This window comes from Hypanus sabinus, chromosome X2 (genome assembly GCF_030144855.1).
Source record: "Hypanus sabinus isolate sHypSab1 chromosome X2, sHypSab1.hap1, whole genome shotgun sequence".
Classification (NCBI taxonomy): Eukaryota; Metazoa; Chordata; class Chondrichthyes; order Myliobatiformes; family Dasyatidae; genus Hypanus; species Hypanus sabinus.
This window is the reverse complement of record NC_082739.1, coordinates 43,658,470-43,677,816: the sequence shown is the minus strand read 5'-3', so window position 1 is coordinate 43,677,816 and position 19,347 is coordinate 43,658,470. Positions and strand designations below refer to the sequence as shown.

At 36.3% G+C, this 19,347-nt stretch overlaps 1 protein-coding gene across 2 annotated transcripts in view; it reads right to left on the bottom strand.

Annotated features, from left to right (window-relative positions):
- Positions 1 to 3,108: 3,108 nt before the first annotated feature.
- The window catches only part of opcml (opioid binding protein/cell adhesion molecule-like), a 989,977-nt gene continuing 973,738 nt past the window's right edge, over positions 3,109 to 19,347 (bottom strand). Inside the window, exons 7-8 of one of the 2 annotated variants that reach the window (XM_059957284.1) lie at positions 18,158 to 18,193; positions 3,109 to 4,190 (exon numbers count right to left, since the gene is read on the bottom strand). In XM_059957284.1, coding sequence (XP_059813267.1) covers positions 4,087 to 4,190; positions 18,158 to 18,193 — 140 coding nt within the window. In that variant the 3' untranslated portion in view covers positions 3,109 to 4,086. The remainder of the gene's footprint in view (positions 4,191 to 18,157; positions 18,194 to 19,347) is intronic. The other variant, XM_059957285.1, reaches the window with a different exon arrangement.

Sequence of the window (19,347 nt, the reverse complement as noted above, 5' to 3'; positions counted from 1 at the left end):
AAGAGTTTGCAGGGCTATGGGGAGAGGGTGGGTCTATACTATCTGCCTGGTTTCCTTTTGCATAGAAATGATCTAGACCCAACTGGCTAAATGGCATCCTTCTGTGCTTTAAGCATTCTCTAATTTTGTGAGAATCTTCAATCATAGAGTCATAGAGCACTGTGGCATAAAAACAGGTCATTCAGTCCATCCAGCCCATGCTAGCCAGGTCTTCTGCCTTGTCCCATGTGTCTGCACCTGGACTACAGACCTTCAAAAGCTCTCTCATCCATGTACCTATCCAATTTTCCCTTAAACATTACAATTGCACTTGCACCACCCTCTTCAGTGTGGTCACGTTTTCTATATGACTTATTTATGACTAATGTTTCAGATTAGCTATTAGCAGCCCGTCATTGAAAAGAAAAAAAAAATAAACATTTCAAAATATAAAATACTTTCAATGCATACATTTATTGATTATGGACCCCAACAATCTCATGGATTTATCGGTTTGGGATTGTTAGGCCTAATGACATCTCCACAGCAGAGGTAAAGATAAATCAGGTGGATTTAAAAATGTTCAGCTTTCTTCTCTGTAAGATCTTGCTAGCTTTTCCAAATATAACCAAGGATAAACCTTAACCAAGTTAGAACACATCAGTTGGAAGGCTGGTGGGTTCTTTTCACCAACTGAATCAAACAATTAAAGCCTGTTCTATTGTTCATAAAAGACCTGGCATTTTTTAGACCTACAGTTAGTGTTCTTGTTCTTGCACACAAATTTAAAAGACGGCTGATGAAAATAGTTTTGAACGTGATCAATAATAACACTGATTCTCTACAGGACCAACAAGCTTTGTTCAACTTTGAAGCTTCAAAATTACAGCTTATAAGTATGCATTTCAAGGTGTCATACTTGAAAAGAAAGATAAAGGACATCACTTCAAAGAACATTGTACAAAAGTGTGAGGAATTTATGGATACTGAACTCAGATCATCAATAAGACAATAGTAAGTTCAGTAAAAACATTTGTATTTCGATATGAAGGCAGTAACTTCTTGCATCCACCCTAGCACCTTATCATTTCACAACAGTGAGTGTACATGGGATTTTAGCTACCTTTTAGTAAAATGTATACAATTGTGCTACAACAGATATTGTGCAGGCAGAAAAAGAACATCATGCTTAAGCATCTGAAAGCTGATCTGCACCTATTCCTTTGGGTAATCAACAAGCTAACTGTTCAGTAAAAGTGGATGACAGTGTTGAAATTTGCCCCAAGTTAAACATTATGATGACCGTAAATGCATCATAGGGTGTGATATATCAGCAAATATATTCTTTAAAGTGGTGAGGTCTGAATTCCTTACATGCTGTTGTAAGGCAATCTTGGGAGGTATATCTTTTGATTAAACAGTGTCTGGGTAACTAACAACTCTCAGTGTTCAGAGTACAAATCTCATTCATTGCAAAGGTAGTTGGTATCTGCACAGTTGGCACTCAGCTTGCAGTCTTTGCTAGGGCAGGTAGGTTAAGTGGAGGGTGACTTTGAAAACAGGAAGAGCAGAAGGTTAACTTACCACCAAAGGAAATTCTGCTCTGTTTATTTATGCCTCCTCTTACTCCACCTTGCAGGCACAATTTGCCTCATGTACTTTGATCCGATTGTATTTCACAGAATTCAGCATTGTGCCCTGCTCGGTTGCTGCAAAAAGCCATTTAATACGTGACAGAAATATGACAGTGGTCAGAAAGTCAAAGAAAATCCTTCATACTGAAAGAATTGAAAAAAGTGATATCATAGAACAGTAGAGGTTATATGTTGGATTATTCAAGGTATTTTCATGGCATTGATATGCCAATATTAGCCAAATCTACATTGTTATTTTAAATAGTAATTTTTAATGTACTTCACCATTCCTGTGCAGAGTCTGTAATTTTGCTCTTACCGCCTCAAGATAATTTAAGCTTTAAGCACAGCAAAGGTTGATTATGTGAGACCATGCATTCAATCCGCTCACCTACGAGCTCAGAAAAGTTGCGTGAGGGATTAAAATCTGGTTCACAAAATTTAAATTGATCCTTTATAAGACTTTCATTATTAAGTTGAGAATATATTGATATAATTTCCAACATATATTGGTTTTTGACTTCCAAAGCAAGCTCCCCACTTCACACAAAACATTTTAAAATTGCGAAGATTTGCAGTGCAGCGAAAGCAGTCAAAATTGGTTCATAATGTGCCAACAATTCCAGGAAGAAACTTCTGTGACCCTACCTGGACCTGATGTAATTCAGGGGCTAGTTCTCAGCTAATGCATCAATTATTATCTGAGTACATTGTTTCCTGCCTGGAAGGCTGCAATGGGTTACTGCATTCTTTTCAAGTACATATTTGGATATTCTGACGTCTAATTCCAACACAATCGACAGTTTTGTATTATTCAACTGGAAAGTATGTAACACTAAAGCAAATACTGGATTATATCTGTACACCCTTTATTTCTGTGTTACCTACCATCTCCCACTAATGCCACACCTCACACTTGTAGGAAAAAATATATTTTCTCCTGGTTTACAATATGCTAAGTGGCTCAATTGCATAATAGCACTTCAAAGGAACAAAATTTTAGTGTTTCATTTCTACTCAGCCCAGAATTGTTGTCATATTTTGAGAAAAATTATTCTCTAAAATATTATCATCACAGTAGTACTAAACATGCTACATAGCAAAAAAATGCATCTTGCACTCTGCTTTCAGAATTTGGTTTTGTTGACTGAAATAGAACTGAGTTTCCTATGCAGAGCAGAGGTGCAAAGTGGTGTGTTTAGTGCTATGATAGGATCAATTTTTAGGTATGTGTTTACTATGTGATCCAAGCACACAATCATCTTCTGCCTAAGGCTAGCTGAGTACAGCAATTGATCGTACTTGTCAACCCTACAAACTGAGATCTCTCAATCTGAATTAAATGAAAAGTGAACATTCATATCTTGAAATCAAAATAACTGCAAACATCTGAAGTGCAAAGTCTAACATTACCTCCAAGATTATTCCAACTATCTTCTGCAACAAAGAAATTAGAACAAAATCTCACGTAGCCAGAAATAGTTTTTAAACGGGTACCATTGTTTACATTTAATTTCTCATTGAAATGCATCATGCCAACAAAATAAAAGGGATACTGCAGCTTTAAGCAATCACATGGCTTCCCTTTTCATAAACTAGTAACACAGAAACTTGGAAACACCAATAGTACAGAATGCTGGAAAGGCCTTCTCTGGATGAATTTCAAATGGCATCATTCTCGTGACTGGTTAACAATTCTGGCCAAGTTACAATACAGCACAGGAAAAGCCTTCACCAGGTTTTGTAAGTATATTGGACTCAGTGCAGAAATATAGTTATGTGCACACATAATACACAATCAAATGGAAAGTGAGGAATTATATATTTACTTGAACGTACATGACAGATACAATTGTATTAGTTTCCACAATTAATATATTATGGTGATAGTCAACATGGGCCTAAACGTTAGTGAGATATATTTCTGAAATAGAATTGTTCTAAGATAAAGATCCTTAAACTTTAATGTAAAACTGCCCCTTTTATTATAAGTGTGCAGCTTATTTGCTAAATGTTTGCTCAGCTAGCCAATGGGCTACGGTCCACCTGTTAATTAGCCAATGGTCTACAGGCATATTACATTATTTACTGGTAGTCTACAAATAGTATACAGGTAATTTATATTATCCACCCAGTAAAACCACAGACAGCTTTACATACGTGAGGGAAAGGTACCTGCATAAATAAACATCATTAAAAGCATAACATATGTAAACACTACATCAGCTAAACATGGAGGATTAAAAATTGGAAAATCAACAGTAACCGAACTAACAGTTCTGACAGCAAATATGCACCAGCGCCCTGCAGCCAACAGAGGGAAAATATCAGTATGGACTCACAAAAAACAAATACTTGTCAGCACAGAACCTATACGCGATGTTTTATAGCCTGTGCACAACCTGTGCAGGGCAAAGTTTATTTGTTCTGTTCTGGTTAGAGGCAGTGCGCTGTTTAATGGTGGCATGCCACGTCAAAATTTGAAGAGGAAGTGGACGAAGAGTATCACCAGTAGCCATAGTGATGGAGTCATTCCTGCAGGTGCACGGTTATTCCCATCAAGCACTGCTCCAGGACCTGCGGATTGACAAGCACATATTACCAGCTTAGTGACATGTGCCAGCTTTTGAATCTCACAGTGATGTAGACTGTAGCTCACTCTGACCTGAAATACCTCTGAAAGGTGCTTGAAACCTTTAAAGTCACGGCATGTTAAGGAACAGTGAGACAGAAATTCATCCTTAGTCACAAGTCTAAATTCATGCTGCAATGGCAAATGTTGAATCTGCTTCCAAACAGCAAGCTTAACAAATGCTTTTGGAAATGAAGTTATATCTCAGTACCGCCCAGATGGTCTGTCAATTGTATTTCCTCTAACTTCTGGAAAAATAATTGAAGTTCTACATTTCTCTGTGTATTTAATTTTTACTATATTTTCGAGTTTAGTTTTGCTGGCAAATTTCAGATCAAAATATTTCAAAGAAGGAGGTGATAGCTTGTGGTATGGTTTAAGTTATGGCATGCTCCAGTTCTACTGGATCCCATCTGTTCTCTCACGATAATCCCATAGTTTTATTTACCTACTGCAACACACATGCAATGAGCTGTCCTGAGGCCTTCTATCATGAAACAGAGTGGACCTCAAGGTCAGATTCATCCTGAGATGGTATAACCTGAAACCATGTCCTGTTGGTTTTCGATACCTTGTAGTTGTCAAAAACTGATTTCACTGTATTGCGATAATCAATGACATCAAGAACATGGATTAAATAATACATTTTGTTTACGATATCTCTTAATTAACTGTGGCATCACTCACAATTTTAGTTACTATTTATTTGTTTCTTTTTCTAATTTGTCTGCTTATATTCTTGTTTGTATTTGACCATTAATTAAGATATCTAAATTATATTTCATCAATATTGTTCATGCTCCATTAATATTAATGTTAATTTATTAATATTTCAAATGAATGGGGCCACACTGAGTGCCATAAATGGCTGAAGTAATGTTGAAGGGGCGAATGAGAAGCGCATCCTGCTGCTCAGCTCATTAAACTTCCCGAGCAGTCACTCGGCACTGCAGTGCAGCAGGAAGTCGGACGTGCCAGCACTTGACCTTCAACAATCCCATACTCTGCAGTGTGCAGATGCGGAAGTTCAAGGCATGCAGAACAACGGAGGATTGATAGGTGACGGTTCCACTGGAACGCTGCCAATAATGACACACAACCTACTCCATTTTGTATTTAAATACAAAATGAAAACTTAATACTTTGTGGAGGATTATGGGTGGGACAGTTCTCCAAACTGATTGGAACAGTATTTAAGAACAAGCAACTGCTTGATCTAAAAAAAGATAATTGAGCTAGCTGTCTGGAAATTCATTCCTGGTTATTAGAACTAAATGCAGCAGGTCTTCAAGTTATCTCCATTGAAATCAATGGAATGGATGTTGGATGCTGAGACTAAGTTAATGTGACTACATGGAGCACTTAGCACTAGACAAGGGAATTCTAAGTAAGGACCCTGAAGAATAAAATGATTGCTTTGCGACAAGCTGGATAATGCAATCATTCAGTATTCTCTGCTGAAATTATCTCCAAAAATAGCCTTCTTCAGAAACCAGACACTGATCTCAGAAGACCTCCTCATACTTTTATATTGGATGTTTACTATTTAATTGGTGGTAAATCATTTTCAATCAACAGTATATTCCCTTTTCCAATAACAAGCAGAGACAACTAATTAGCAATCAATGACATTAAATACTATTCTTCAAGCAGACTTTATTTGATAGAATTTCCCCTTCATTCTGAACTCCTACCAATTAGGTCATTGTGTTGAGGGTTGTTTAAGAGAAGATTTTTGAAGGAAAATTATGACTTTTATATGGTCTGTAGCTAAAAGAATGAAGGGCCAGTTTGATTAATTAAGCCTCACCCAAGCAAAATCTTTAACGCACCCTCAGAAGTCTTTCAGTGATGACATTTTCATCTTTACTGTCAATACTGAGAGACTATGAAAATTCTGTCATTGTGTAAAATGTATTTTTACCATGCCATCAGAACACATTGATAAACTGCATAGCACTTCCAGCCACCATGTTCCACCTTCACATACTACCCTTAAAACACAGAATTAAGAAGTGTTTCTATTTTAGTGATAGGATATGAAGGGAAAACATATGAGTTACCTCATGTCACAAGACTGGTCAAAATCTGCCAATGTCAAGATTATTTAACTTTAAGTGATATGGTTACACTGTGGTAACAATGGGTACAAATGCATATGGCGTTCATGTGAAATTCCCTTTTCTGCTGTAAGAGCAGCAATATCCATACATTCAAATGAAAACAGTAAATAAATTTTCAATATCTGTTTTTGCTATAATTGTAGAAGGAGAATCAATTAAGCATTTGAGCCTATTACCCCACAGTTAAATTTAAAAAGCCAACATCTGTTATTCCACAATGGCGTAGCAATTGCTGGAGCAGTTCAACTTGAGGCAAACACAGTGGATAGGAATTTTGGCCTCGGCTGTAAAGTTGCTGCACTTTTTCAACACAAGCTGCTAGAATTGCAAACTGATAACATTGCAGCAAGTCAAACGACTGTTTAGTAGCTCTTGAGCTTTGGCTTCAATGGCCTGTCATCTTATTCAATGCAATCTGAGGACAAAAACAGAAGAGAAGCCACAGAAAAAGGTGGGAGAGGAGCTAAATGGAGTGTCAAAAACAAGTAAGATGAAGGTAATGAAAGAAAATCTGTTAAAAAGAAGAATAAAAGAGACAATAAAGTAAAAATATATAATAAATACTGCCAAATTTTCTTCACACTCGTTATAGGTTGACTGAGGATTTTGTGCAGCAAATGATGGAGTAAACAAATTATTCAGCAGCTTGTGGTGATTCACAACTTATGACATCACTCAGTCAAAACAGGTTGCTTGGGATATGATGGTGGGTAGGTCGTGCATTAATAATGAACAAGCCATTACTTTTCCAGCAATTCCTCAACCATAAACTCTATAACATGTTCTTACATATCCAATAAGTTTTAAATTAAATTATCCTTTCACATAACATCTGAAAAATAAAATCATTTTGACTAACCAAATCATGCCTGGCAAGATCAGTCCTCTGCAAAATCATTACAAAATCTTGATTGATCTTACCAGGAATTTGGTCATAATTCTTTTCTATGAAGAATGTTTAAAACAGTTTCAAAAAGCTCTATACCACAATGATTATTTTTAAGTATTTTAGAGCAAAGTCTGAAATGGTTCAATGCTACTGATGAAAACTTTAAACACATACAGTACATGCACATGTTTACAATGCATTCAAGTACAGCAAACTAAATGACTAAACCAGGTCACTACAACTCTGCTAATTGGACTAGATGAATGGAAACACTACAAAGCAACAGACATTTTAAAGGGATTTCCATATTGGGAATTAATTAATGGAGCAAATTTACTTAGAAGCTTTCAAGAGGCAACAACAGTAGACCAATTTATTTTGTTAATGCGTTAATTTATTTGCTAGAACACCAGCATCTAGTTTAGTATTCTTGGATCTCACAGACTGTTAAGTTGTAGTGCAGTTATAATTTGGTTCATGCATTTTTAACTTCTTTCATTTTACAAACCTTTCCAATTTGCAAGAATTGTGGAAGTTTTCTCTTCTAAAAAAATTGAAGAAAGCAAAAAGCTTATGATAAACAATTAAAATGTAAACTAAGTTGCAACAAGAGTGTGGGGGCAACTTCAATACAAGATTTCAGTATTAGTCATATGACACTGGATGAGATATCCAGATCTATATACATGCATTCAAAAATCGAAGGTCCAGTGCTATGAAAAGTGCTTTTAGAGGTACCCAAGTGAATAATTTAATGTGTTATAGACAAAACCAGAGCAATCAATCCCATTTTCCTTACAGTAATGGCAACCCAAAATGAAACAAGAGCAGACATCTGACCATCAACCCAACAGGATGGTTGACAATGATGAATTTATTGCTGGGTGAATATACCAAGCAATTGCAGGCAACTTAGTTGTCGCCCTTATCTAAGGATCAGAGCACAGAATGTCCAGTCCTACAAAGTTTACCTGCCAATACACTGCATGGTCATTATAGGATTCAGTTTAATACACAAGTTAGCAAGGTAATTGATTGTGGGGATAATTGGCTTACAAATTTTGAACACCAGAGGAAGTTCTCTCCACCCTTTTTGAAGTGCCTAGTTAAGACTGTTTCCCATGCATTTCGCAGAAGAGGTGCTGACAAAATTTACAGCAGTGTCTGCAAATCTTATTATTTCACTTAAGAATAGAAGAATATTTTACAAGGTAACAAGTTTAGAAACATCTCTGTTAACCATTCAGCCTGTGGGCTCCCCTTTCTCACACAAGAGCTATTCTACCAAATGTGCTATCAAAACAAATGGCCGTTTACTATTGCTTGAAAATAAATTTCGGCAGGAAGAGGGTCTGAAAGTTTTGTGCCACACTGTGAGTTCTGACTGCTCAGGACTGATATAATGATGTCTAAAGAACTGGATATTCAATTCAAGAAGCATGTATCACTTCAGGCTGCAGACAGAATGAATAATTGTCAACAGAAAAAGTTGATTGCAAATTGTTCAAAATAGTTAAAAATGTTAATGATTAGTTCACAAAAAGATTATTCATATTGAAGTATACGTTTTTAAACAACAACAAATCATAAAAAAGGATGTTTGCAACAATATCAATGTAAAAGATGAAAAAAGCAAAGCTTGAATTAATGTCGATGGTTTTGCAAGAACTGTTACTTAAAATGTCTGATTCTTTATTTGTTATTTCTTTCCCTCTCTAGACAGCATGTAGTTAAACTCCCAAATAATATGACTGACATCCTCAAACTTTCATCAGCAAAATTCTTTATCTAACTTTGAACAAACTGCACTGCAGGTGCTATTCACCTCCTTCTGGGTTTGCACCAACTTCATTTTCTTTAATGGAAAAACCACAGATGAATGATTAAATGAAATACTTACCTAAACAACATGAATTTCTTCATAAATAAAATTGAATTGAATGTTTGCCATACATAAAAACACAACTTTTTCTTGCACCGTGCACCCATTCCATCCTAAATCAATGTAACCTCCATTTTTCCATGGACTCCTGCAGTGTGAACCGCTATTATGGTTAAAATATTAGACTGGTTATGTTGGATACCTGCTGCTAACTGGATGTAATGACAGTATACTCCTGGAGTTCCAGTACAAGTCTTTACCAAGCCCAGAATGATTGATAGCTGTTAGATTTTACGGGTTCCTTTGCTCAAAATGTTTTAGGTATGTTACTATTTTTTAAGGTCTGCCTTTTAGTTTTCAGAGTTGCATTAATGCCATCTGGTATTAAGGGTAATGCTTCCTTTCATCATTCGAACCTATGGTCTAAGCTTATTCCAAGGCTTTCATTTGAATGAACAGTGTGATGGACTACATGAATTTGAGCCAGGTTCAATTAACTTTGTGGTGTCACCAGAACACAAAACCACTGAAAATTTAACTCAGAGATACTGTATTAAGGAATTAAGAAAAAAGTTTGCACTTTTTAGTGAAAGAGTATAGTATTAGAGGTGATCGCAAATCAACATTCATGCTGGGATGTGATTTTAAAAATTGTATTGAAAGACACATTTCCTCCTCATGAACAAGCACACAGAACCCTAACCTACTTCAAGTAATGTAAGGATTCGTATTAGGTTTCAGGAACTTGTCAATGAAAGGTAAAACACAAAATTTCCTTTTAAGTCGTCAGATTTAGAATCATACTGCAAAACAAAGCTTTAAATTGCATTAAATAGCATTGTTAAAACCACATTAAACATTAGATTTTGATCAAAGAGCTGTTTCTTTAGGTAGCTGACTTTAATTCAGTAGGCTAAGTTTCACCTCATCAATTATGTGATATTTTTGATACGTTGTAGAGCTGCTTCATATATTGTCCCCACTTTCCTGATGATAGGGAAATACCGTGAGTAGGGGAGAAGACAACTGGCTTGGAGGAATGAAAAATGATATCTCAAGTGCCACAGAGTCCTACATCACAGAAACAGGCTTTTTGGCCCTTAATGTCTATGCTGACCGTTAGTATTAAACTATACTAATCCAGTTAACTAATACTTCGGTCCATATCCTTTTATACCTTGGCAAATTAAGTTCTTGTCTGGATATATTTTAACTGCTGGGAGACTACCTACTTGCTCCACCTTCTCACACAAATTGCAACCACCTCACAAGTGAAACATCCTCAGACCCCTTCAAAGCCACTTACTCATTACCACTTATTCTTGCCAATGTCTCAGTCATGGGAAACATCTACATGATTACTGTCCTTGACAATTTTGCATTATATTGTTTGGTCCTCTCCTATTCCAACAAAAACACTCGGTCTAACAAATTGCTCCTCACAATGAAATATTCCATCCCAAGCAGCAACTTGGAGAATCTCCTCTGCACCTACTCCAGTATATTCACATCTTTCCTATAGTGTAGCAACCAGAGCTGCACACAATACTCCGGCTGTGGTCAAACCAAAGTTTCTTAAAGTTGTACCACAACTTCCATACTCTTATATTTTATGCCCTGGCCAATGAAGGCCAACATCCTGGATGCATCCTTTACCTGTGCTGTCACCTTTAGCAATCCATGGACTTGTACACCAAGGTCCCTCTGTTCCTCAATACTTCTTAAGGACCATGCTATTTAACAGGACATGTCCTACTCTTATTACTTAAAATACATCACCTTGCATTTATCAGGATTGAAATCCATCTGCCGTTGTTCTACTCATCTTGTCAGCTGATCTTTATAATTCTGTAACATAAGTCTATCCTCCTTACTACCAATAGCACCAATAGTTTTTGTGAAATCTGCAAATTTACTCACATTCCTCCTGCATTCATATTCAAATTATTAATGTACAAGTATATGGGATGGAGTAAGGGTCTGCAGCTGACTAATGCTAGAAACTCATCCTTCGATTTATGATCTGAAATCATGGCTTATGTTGGGACAAGTCAACCTCCTTTTAAATTCACTGACATTAAAGTCAATATATCCGAATTACACGGGTGGAGTTAAATCTCTATCTTTGCTTATACAGGTTTTGGCCAAGAGAGAGGAGACAGATCTGTCACCCAAATAAATGAGAAAATGGGAACAACCAACTTTATTCAGCTGAATTTCAACTGGACAAATAGAATTACTGGAGTGAACTACTGGGCCCTTGGAGAAGAATAAAGACTCGGAGTTTGGAAATGTACTGTCCTCAGATCATGATCAGACTGATTCCAAATGATGTTAATTCAGTTCCTGAATATTTTCTTGACTATTTTTCTTTAGATACTCAAAGATGCAAATAAATAATAAACAGGAGAAAAAAGAGAGTACATTTTTTCTGTACATTTTATGATAATTTGCAGGATCTATGCCTCAGTGAGTTTTCCAGATATTCCCCAGGAACAAGAGCAATATTGCTTGAAAAATATTCGGCTGTCCTTAATTGGGAATGAAAACCCAATGGGCAACTTTGGAATCAGACAAAATAAACACATAATGCATGGGTAATCCCCTGATAATATACTTTCTATTAGCCAACTGAAATGGTTGCTTTTTCTTGCTCCTGAAATGTATAATTTCCATTGATATGGGAACATGACACACTCAAGTACTGAAAATGATATTTAGCTATAATTTTTCTTAATTTTAGCTCAGGGCAGAATAAAGAGAAACAACCTTTTTGATAATGACTGTTAGCAAGAATCTAAATGGAAGATGTGTATAGAGCTCAGAACAGATTAGTAAAGGGCAGAATGAGCACAGGATCACTTTCTTTGCAATGTCAAAGATCAAATGATTTGGAACCAGAATGATTATTTCAACGGTTGGTTCTGTCATCGTACAATATATTAAAAAACAGGGAATGCAAAGAAAGTACCAATTTGAAAGGAAATGGACTAAAACAGCTACAAAATATATATTTCTTAAATGCTGTGGCTCATATTTTCTAAACATTATTGAAGTATTTTCTGAAGTTACTGTTAAACGAGCTTCTGAAGCATATTAGAAGTCTACTCCAACTAACTGAAGAGCTGTGTTATCTGTAATTCTTGACATCATACACCTGGACTATTCTTTATTGTAAATATCCAATAGAACAATCAACGACTGCCCAAGGTCAAGTTAGGAAATATTTAACCAGTGCTATATGCGTCATTATATGTAGGTTCTTTTTCACTTGTTTCATTATGAAATTATTTGTATTTCCATAAATGTGTTTATAACAAACATTAGGCTGGACTGGGTCAACACTGTTTGATTTTGTTTTTCTTTTTCTAGTCAGTGTTTTCTCTACACATGAGGTATCTGAGCAGCTTGCTGAATGGGCATTGAATATTAGTGTAACTATGGTCATGAAAATGGATTATAATGTACAGACTCTACCTAACAATTATTCAACCATGTCAGCTCTAAATGGAACTTGAAGAATCAACCTGATTACAGGTTGTCAAGCATTTCTCTCGAAGTGTCAGCCATTCCTTTTCATCTCTCAGCAGTATGAAATTTGTTATTTTTAAGAGGAGCGAGAAGAAAAGCAGGGTTAAGCACACAACATTAAATTCACTGGATAGAACATTCAGGAGCCAATTCATGTCAGCACACTGCCATGGAAACTGATCGTAAAGAGACAGTGCTCCTTTCATTGCGATACTTCCAATTTAATACGATGTCAGTCGGCTAGATATCATTTCAGAAAAAATATACTTCTAATTCACATAAAATGCAGTTATTTTAATTTTTAGCTAAATAATGGCAACCTAAATTATGTAATTTTAACACAATGGTTAAGTTAATGATAGCTATTTGCATTTTCATATTTAGAAATGCTACATCTCTGAAATCTAATGTATTAAATACAGAATTTGATATCCTGTGGATTTATGAAAAGGCAGACCTGTCTCTTTTTTTGGTAAACTAAAAGAAGAACTTCAGTACCTTTCATCAAAGAAAGTAATCCTATTGTCAAAAGATTTGCAAGGTTAAAAGCTTGTGTTCATAGATCAAGTAATAACTTATTCTTTTATCCACCTAATTAACCATTGATATAAGCTAAAGGTATACTCCAACTAAGAGCAAAATGGCATACAATTATTCTTTAACAAATCAAAGGTTTTGTACTTGCAATTTATCCTTTTTAGGGTCCAGGGAATGGGATGGAGAAACAAAAGGATAAAAATGGTTATATGATTACTCACATGATGAAAATGAAAGAAGATAAAAAGCAGAATGCGCCCAGGCCCCGTGAGGTTGACACGACAGACAGAAATGGAACAAAATAACAGGTTAGTTGAACAGCATAAAAGACAACACCTGAGGTACCACTTTCTGCACTGACAGGGTATCACTACTGCAAATTCTAAGCAAATACTTTTGGCACTATAAATAGCTCTAATATAACTGAATTAGCATGATTATTTCAGGTCATTTTATTTTGATCTGAAGCCAATTGATTCATTTATCAAGCAAAGTTTCCCTGAACAATAGGAAGAACTGGTATAAATCTGTACCAGTATACAATGCAATTAGAATCTGAGTTTCAGACATAAGCTGATGGCAAATATGTCTCTCAGTGAGGAATAATATTGGGTGCAAGTAAAATCATAATGTTATAATCTATTTCTCTGCAACTAGATCAATATTGTCGTTGTCAAAGATTTTAAAATGCTCCAGTCGGATTATGGTGCATCATAAAAACGCAGAGAAAATGAGCTGAAATAGTGGAACTGTGTGTAATCTATTACTGTATGAAAACCTGATACACTCATTAATTACTTTGTCTCTTGCCTACTATTGTCTCTGCTAACATAGCAGATAATTGTAGTTGGTATGAACAGAAACTATTTTCTTGTCGTATTGTAGCATTTTCTCTCTTCTGAAGTATTACCACCTTGAAATACATCCTTTATTGACAATGTTAAATGCACTATCTAATTATTTCTTTGTGTCACACTCTGTCTCTGAAATTCACTCCATCAACTTCAGGAGAATGAACTTGGAGAAAGAATGTCCAGTGTGTTGGCATGACGATATCGTGCACTTAATATTACCAATGAGAATGAATTTTGATGCCACATCAGTCCAACCAGCTGCCTCTGTTTCCACAAAGGAAAAATGTTGATTTGGATGTATTTTTCATAACTTAATTGTATGAAAAATTGAAAACTTCTTCAAAGAAAGCTAACCTTTCACTTCTGAATCTAATGGAACATCTGCATAAAAATTTGAATTTTTATTAAAATTGGAAAAAAAATCACCTCCATTGCAGCATCAACAATCTCTTTTGGCAGAAAAGATAATGAAAATGTTAAAATTCTTTATGGTAGTGTTCTGTATGATTCCTGAAGAATGTTAGTTCTTAATAAAATAAAACTTATTATTCTTAATATGTTTTCCAGTTTCCCTATTGCACAGGAACAAGATGACAATGCATATTTTTGAAGCTTGTCATTTAATATGGGATTTTTTTCTCCACATTTTTAATTATTTTTTTCTCTGTAAAGCAATAAATATGAATCCTAAATGAAAGAAGTCTGGTCATGACATGCAGTATAATTGAAATGTAATCACCAAAAGTCAAGCAGTGTACTTGCAAGTCATCTTAATTTATGTGGTTAGATATTAAACTAATTGTTCATCTGATAAAATTATTAAAAAAAATAACTTATTTCATTTTATTCCAAAGAATTTGGGTTAGAATATGGGACAATCTTTGAAAGCATGAAGTACCGAAATGTAGTTGACATGGAGAATGAAACCTTATTGATTTTCTTTTCAACAGCTAAAAATGACAACAAAAACCTAATCCCTTTCCTCCAGAGCCAAAATTCTCAAGATGAACGAGGCATTCAATGAATGGAAATTTACTCTTATATAGGCAATGCAGTTCCAACAACATAATTGTGCAGTGCAGTGCGCCATCTTTATATATTACCCAATATAGTATGTTGAATTCATTTCATCTCATTTACAACATGATTAAAATATTGTTAATAGCTTCACTGGGCTGGGTGAGTCAAAATTAAATAAAATGATTAGGATTCCTGCTCCTGAAAAAATATGTGATGATGTCTCCCACACTCATGCCTGTACCACTCCCTGTTGTGTGTGGGACTTTAGAGACTTGGGTGAAGTGCAGCAGAACAATTGGTGCCGAGGAGTTAACAAACTTACTGATAACTTGTTTATTTCAAAAGGTTGTTTCAGTACTGGAATAGTTACATGAAAAGACTAATTATCTAATAATTGAAGTTGCTCTCACAGAATGACGTAATTGTGCTGGAGAGAATGTAGATGAGATTTACTAGGGTGTTTCCGGGATTGGAGTATTTCTGACATAAAGAAAGACTGGATAGGCTGAGTTTGTCTTCACTGGGTTGGACGAGGCTCAGGGGTGACCTGTTGGAGATACATAAAATTAGGAGGGGTAAAGATAAGTTAGATCACAGGAATTATTTCCTGAATGTGGGTGTATTTAATACAAAGGACATAGGCTTAACATGAGAGCAACAAGATGTAAGGGAGATCTGAGGGGAAACCTTTTCACCCGGAGGGTGGATGGAGTCAGGAATGAACAGTCTAAGGCATGTATAACTACAAGAATAAAACTATTCATGCTAGACACACAATAAATCTACATATGATACATGCTCTGCCTACTCATGCAAACTGAATTAAACACTTGCAGCAGTGTTATGGGTGTCGCTGAGTTGGACTGTCCAATCCCAAATGGATGCTTTCTAAGTTGCATGCAGTTGTGATAGTAAGGGAAGCAAAAGCATTTGAAGTTTATATAAAGGAAAAAATAGCAGAGTTTTTTTTTCTGCATGTGTCCTGCTTTGGACTATGAATAGTTTTGTTCTAGAGCTTTTTCCCAATTCAATTGAGTTGGGTAGAATGAATGATAAAGTTGATTGCACATGGTTCATGGAGGGAATTGATCAAGGAGTATAACTTCCTTTCAATAGGTTATCCTTAAACTGTAAAATAGTCCTGTCTAGGACTGGGGTGGAAGCTTGTTCTTGGCCACGTGCACAAAACAAGTGATACAGCAGCAGGTTTGCAAATGACTTTGTTCAAAACATAATTCCAATAACATCAATGGGATTGAGTTTCGGAAAGGAAATGTACGTGTGATGCACACCCACTAAGAAGAAATTTCTTCTGTAAGATCTTTTAAACATAACTAATTCCCTCAGAAGCTTGGACTAATATGTTCATTTTAAGAAATGTGGCAAGAGCTATGCTTACTCTGATTGGTATCCTAAAAAGTTTGTTGCTATGACAACAAAATGGAAATCCACAAGAGAAAGTGGATCCATGCAAACAATTATACAATTAAAGCAGCTGTTCTCATAGATAATCACAATAGTGATCACATCTGGGTGAAATTAGACTCAATGGGAAATTAGTGCACAACTCACGCTAACATGGCTGAAGTTTCCCGAACAACAGTCACAGATCTACTGAAGTCAAGAATTTTTAAGTGCTTATGGTTTGAACAGTTGGAAGAACTTGGAGCTTTTGGAAGCAAACTGCAACTGCTAATGTTTCCTCACAAAATAACCAGGAGCTCATTATGCAGGAACGGACAACAGGGCACCATCTGAACCCTGTCACTGACACTCTTTGCACAGAGCAGTATTCAAGATAGTGGAATCTGCCTCAGAGTAATGCTTGAGCAGAGATCACTATCCAGTCACCAACCTGCAACTCACAATGAGCCGGGGTCACTCCTGACAGAGGAGTTCTGAGGACCACAACATGGGGGAAGCAAAGGGTATGTCAAGATTCAGAGGAATCTACTGTTCCCCACCTCTATCCTCCCTCTGTATTTTCCCAGGATGGTCATTTCAGCTGCAGTGGAAGCCATGGAAAGTGTTCTTTAATCGCTTTATCTTTTCCTAGCGGGTGATGATGTGTCAGTTGGCAACCTTGTTTGCAGCAAAGTGTTTTTGCCCAGTTGTACAGGAGATCCAGGTGTGCTTTGGTACTTCAGGCAGCACAAGACAGTCAATTCCAATTTCTCAGCAACTGTGCAACTCAGGCCAGCCTAGCATAAATCCCTGGCTCAATTTCTTTTCCCTCCTCATTTCACAATAAATTTCAATAAGTAACGTTTCTAAAATTGTTTTTTGAAAATAGAGGTTTTGTTCAAGCAATCAGATTAAAGCTTTAAAACAGCCAGTGGAGAAACACTCCACAACAAAGGCTTCCATGCTTGCTTAAAGCAGTCTAACTGGGATCACTAGCGATCACTGATTGGGGTTCAATTCTCATCACTGTCCATAAGGGGTTTTACATTTGCCCCATTACTGCATGGGTTTCCTCTGCATGCTCCAGTTACCTCCCACATTCCAAAGACATAAGGTTAGGGTTAGTGAATTGCTGGCATGCTATATTAGCACCAGGAGCGTGGCAACATCTCCGGGCTGCCCACAGCACATCCTTGGACTATGTTGGCCATTGACACAGAATGATGCATCTTACTGTATATTTCAATGTATGTGTGACAAATAAAGCCAATCTTTGTTTAATCTTTCCTATCAACCATAGAGTTTTCATTCCTGCTACAATATGAAAATCATACTGTTTAAATGAGGACATGAATTCAATACATTGCATACACTCTCAGTTGCAGAACAGTTAAATCTGGAACCTATTTGCAGCTATAACACATGGATATGACTTTTATGTGTTAAGTAACATTATTCCACTCCTCTTGTTGCAAGTAGTAAGGAAAATATTCTTAAGGAAAAATCTCAGTCAAATTATGAGTTGTTGTTGATTCTTTGCTTCTAAACAGCATTAACTTTGCTTGCCAATTAAGTAAAACCTCTGACAGTGCTGAAAGAGGACCCCTTCCCTCATGCAATAGAGAAAAGCTGAGAAGATGCAGCCACAGAAATGATAGTGCTCTATACTGACCTTGAATCTGGGTCGAGCTCGTAGGCTCACTTACTTCTACAACCGGAGAAAATGGTAGGGGGGATTGGAAGAGGGGGAGGAGGAGGTAGGGAGAGAATTGAAGGAAGGAAGGAAAAGAAATCCAAAAAATACAGTTTACATATCCTTACAGTAATGGAATTTAGCAGCAAAGTGAAGCTAGTGACAACACACATGCAATAAAATGAACCTGAAACATAATGAAGATTTTTCGTAATGATACATCATGGAATTGAACTGAGAAAAAAGTCATTATTCTAATATGCAGCAAATAGTTAACACCTTTAAACAGCAATTATTACTATGTCATTCACACCATTTCACTGACAGGCACTTCTCCCTTGGATGAATACATCTGAATGAGCTCCTGTCCATTCATCTTTATGATTACTGTCTTAATACTGGATAGGACAATAAAGTATTGAACAGAAAAGACCTTAAGTTTAACCAGTAGTGCCTTCTTTGCTTTCCTTGCAGGGTGCCATTGGCACATACTGCTTGTGAGTGGAGGCAGCATTATTTGTTATTTTCGGCCACAGTATGGAGCCACACAAGGTAGTTCTGGTGGAAGTGTTTGCAGTACCACCGGTTTACACTACACATTGCCATGGATGGTACTTTTGCCAGGTGAAAGTCCACCAGCATACACAAAAAGTTTTCTGCATATTCTATCTGAAAGAGAACAAGGTATCTGCAAAGAATTCCAACAGTCCCTTTATCAGTGCTCACCCAAAAAGCTGCAAGACTTAGAGAATTCTTCTGTGCATCAGAAAAAGATAACTGAACAAAGACAATGTTATTAAAAGCACTGTGGAATCTGCCAGAGCTCTGCTTACTGGTTAATTTTTAATTTCCTGGTAAAGAAAAAACGTTAAAACCTTTCTTAGCTTTAATCTCATCAGTACCTAAAGCATTAGCAGTCAGCAAACAAACAGCCTTATTCCCCATTCATTTTTTTCTTGTGTACCCCTGCTGCTTCTGCACTAGTAATGTGCAGAATGTGAAGATTATTTGCAAGATCTCAAGGCTTAATCTCACATCAGGATGAAGCTTATAATCTGTTAAATATACCTAAAGGATATTTACTTGTTTATTATGCTAATCTAAGTCAGCCTAACTTTTGTTTTTTTTTGTCTTAAATTGCGTTGTTAGAATTTATATTTAATTTACGT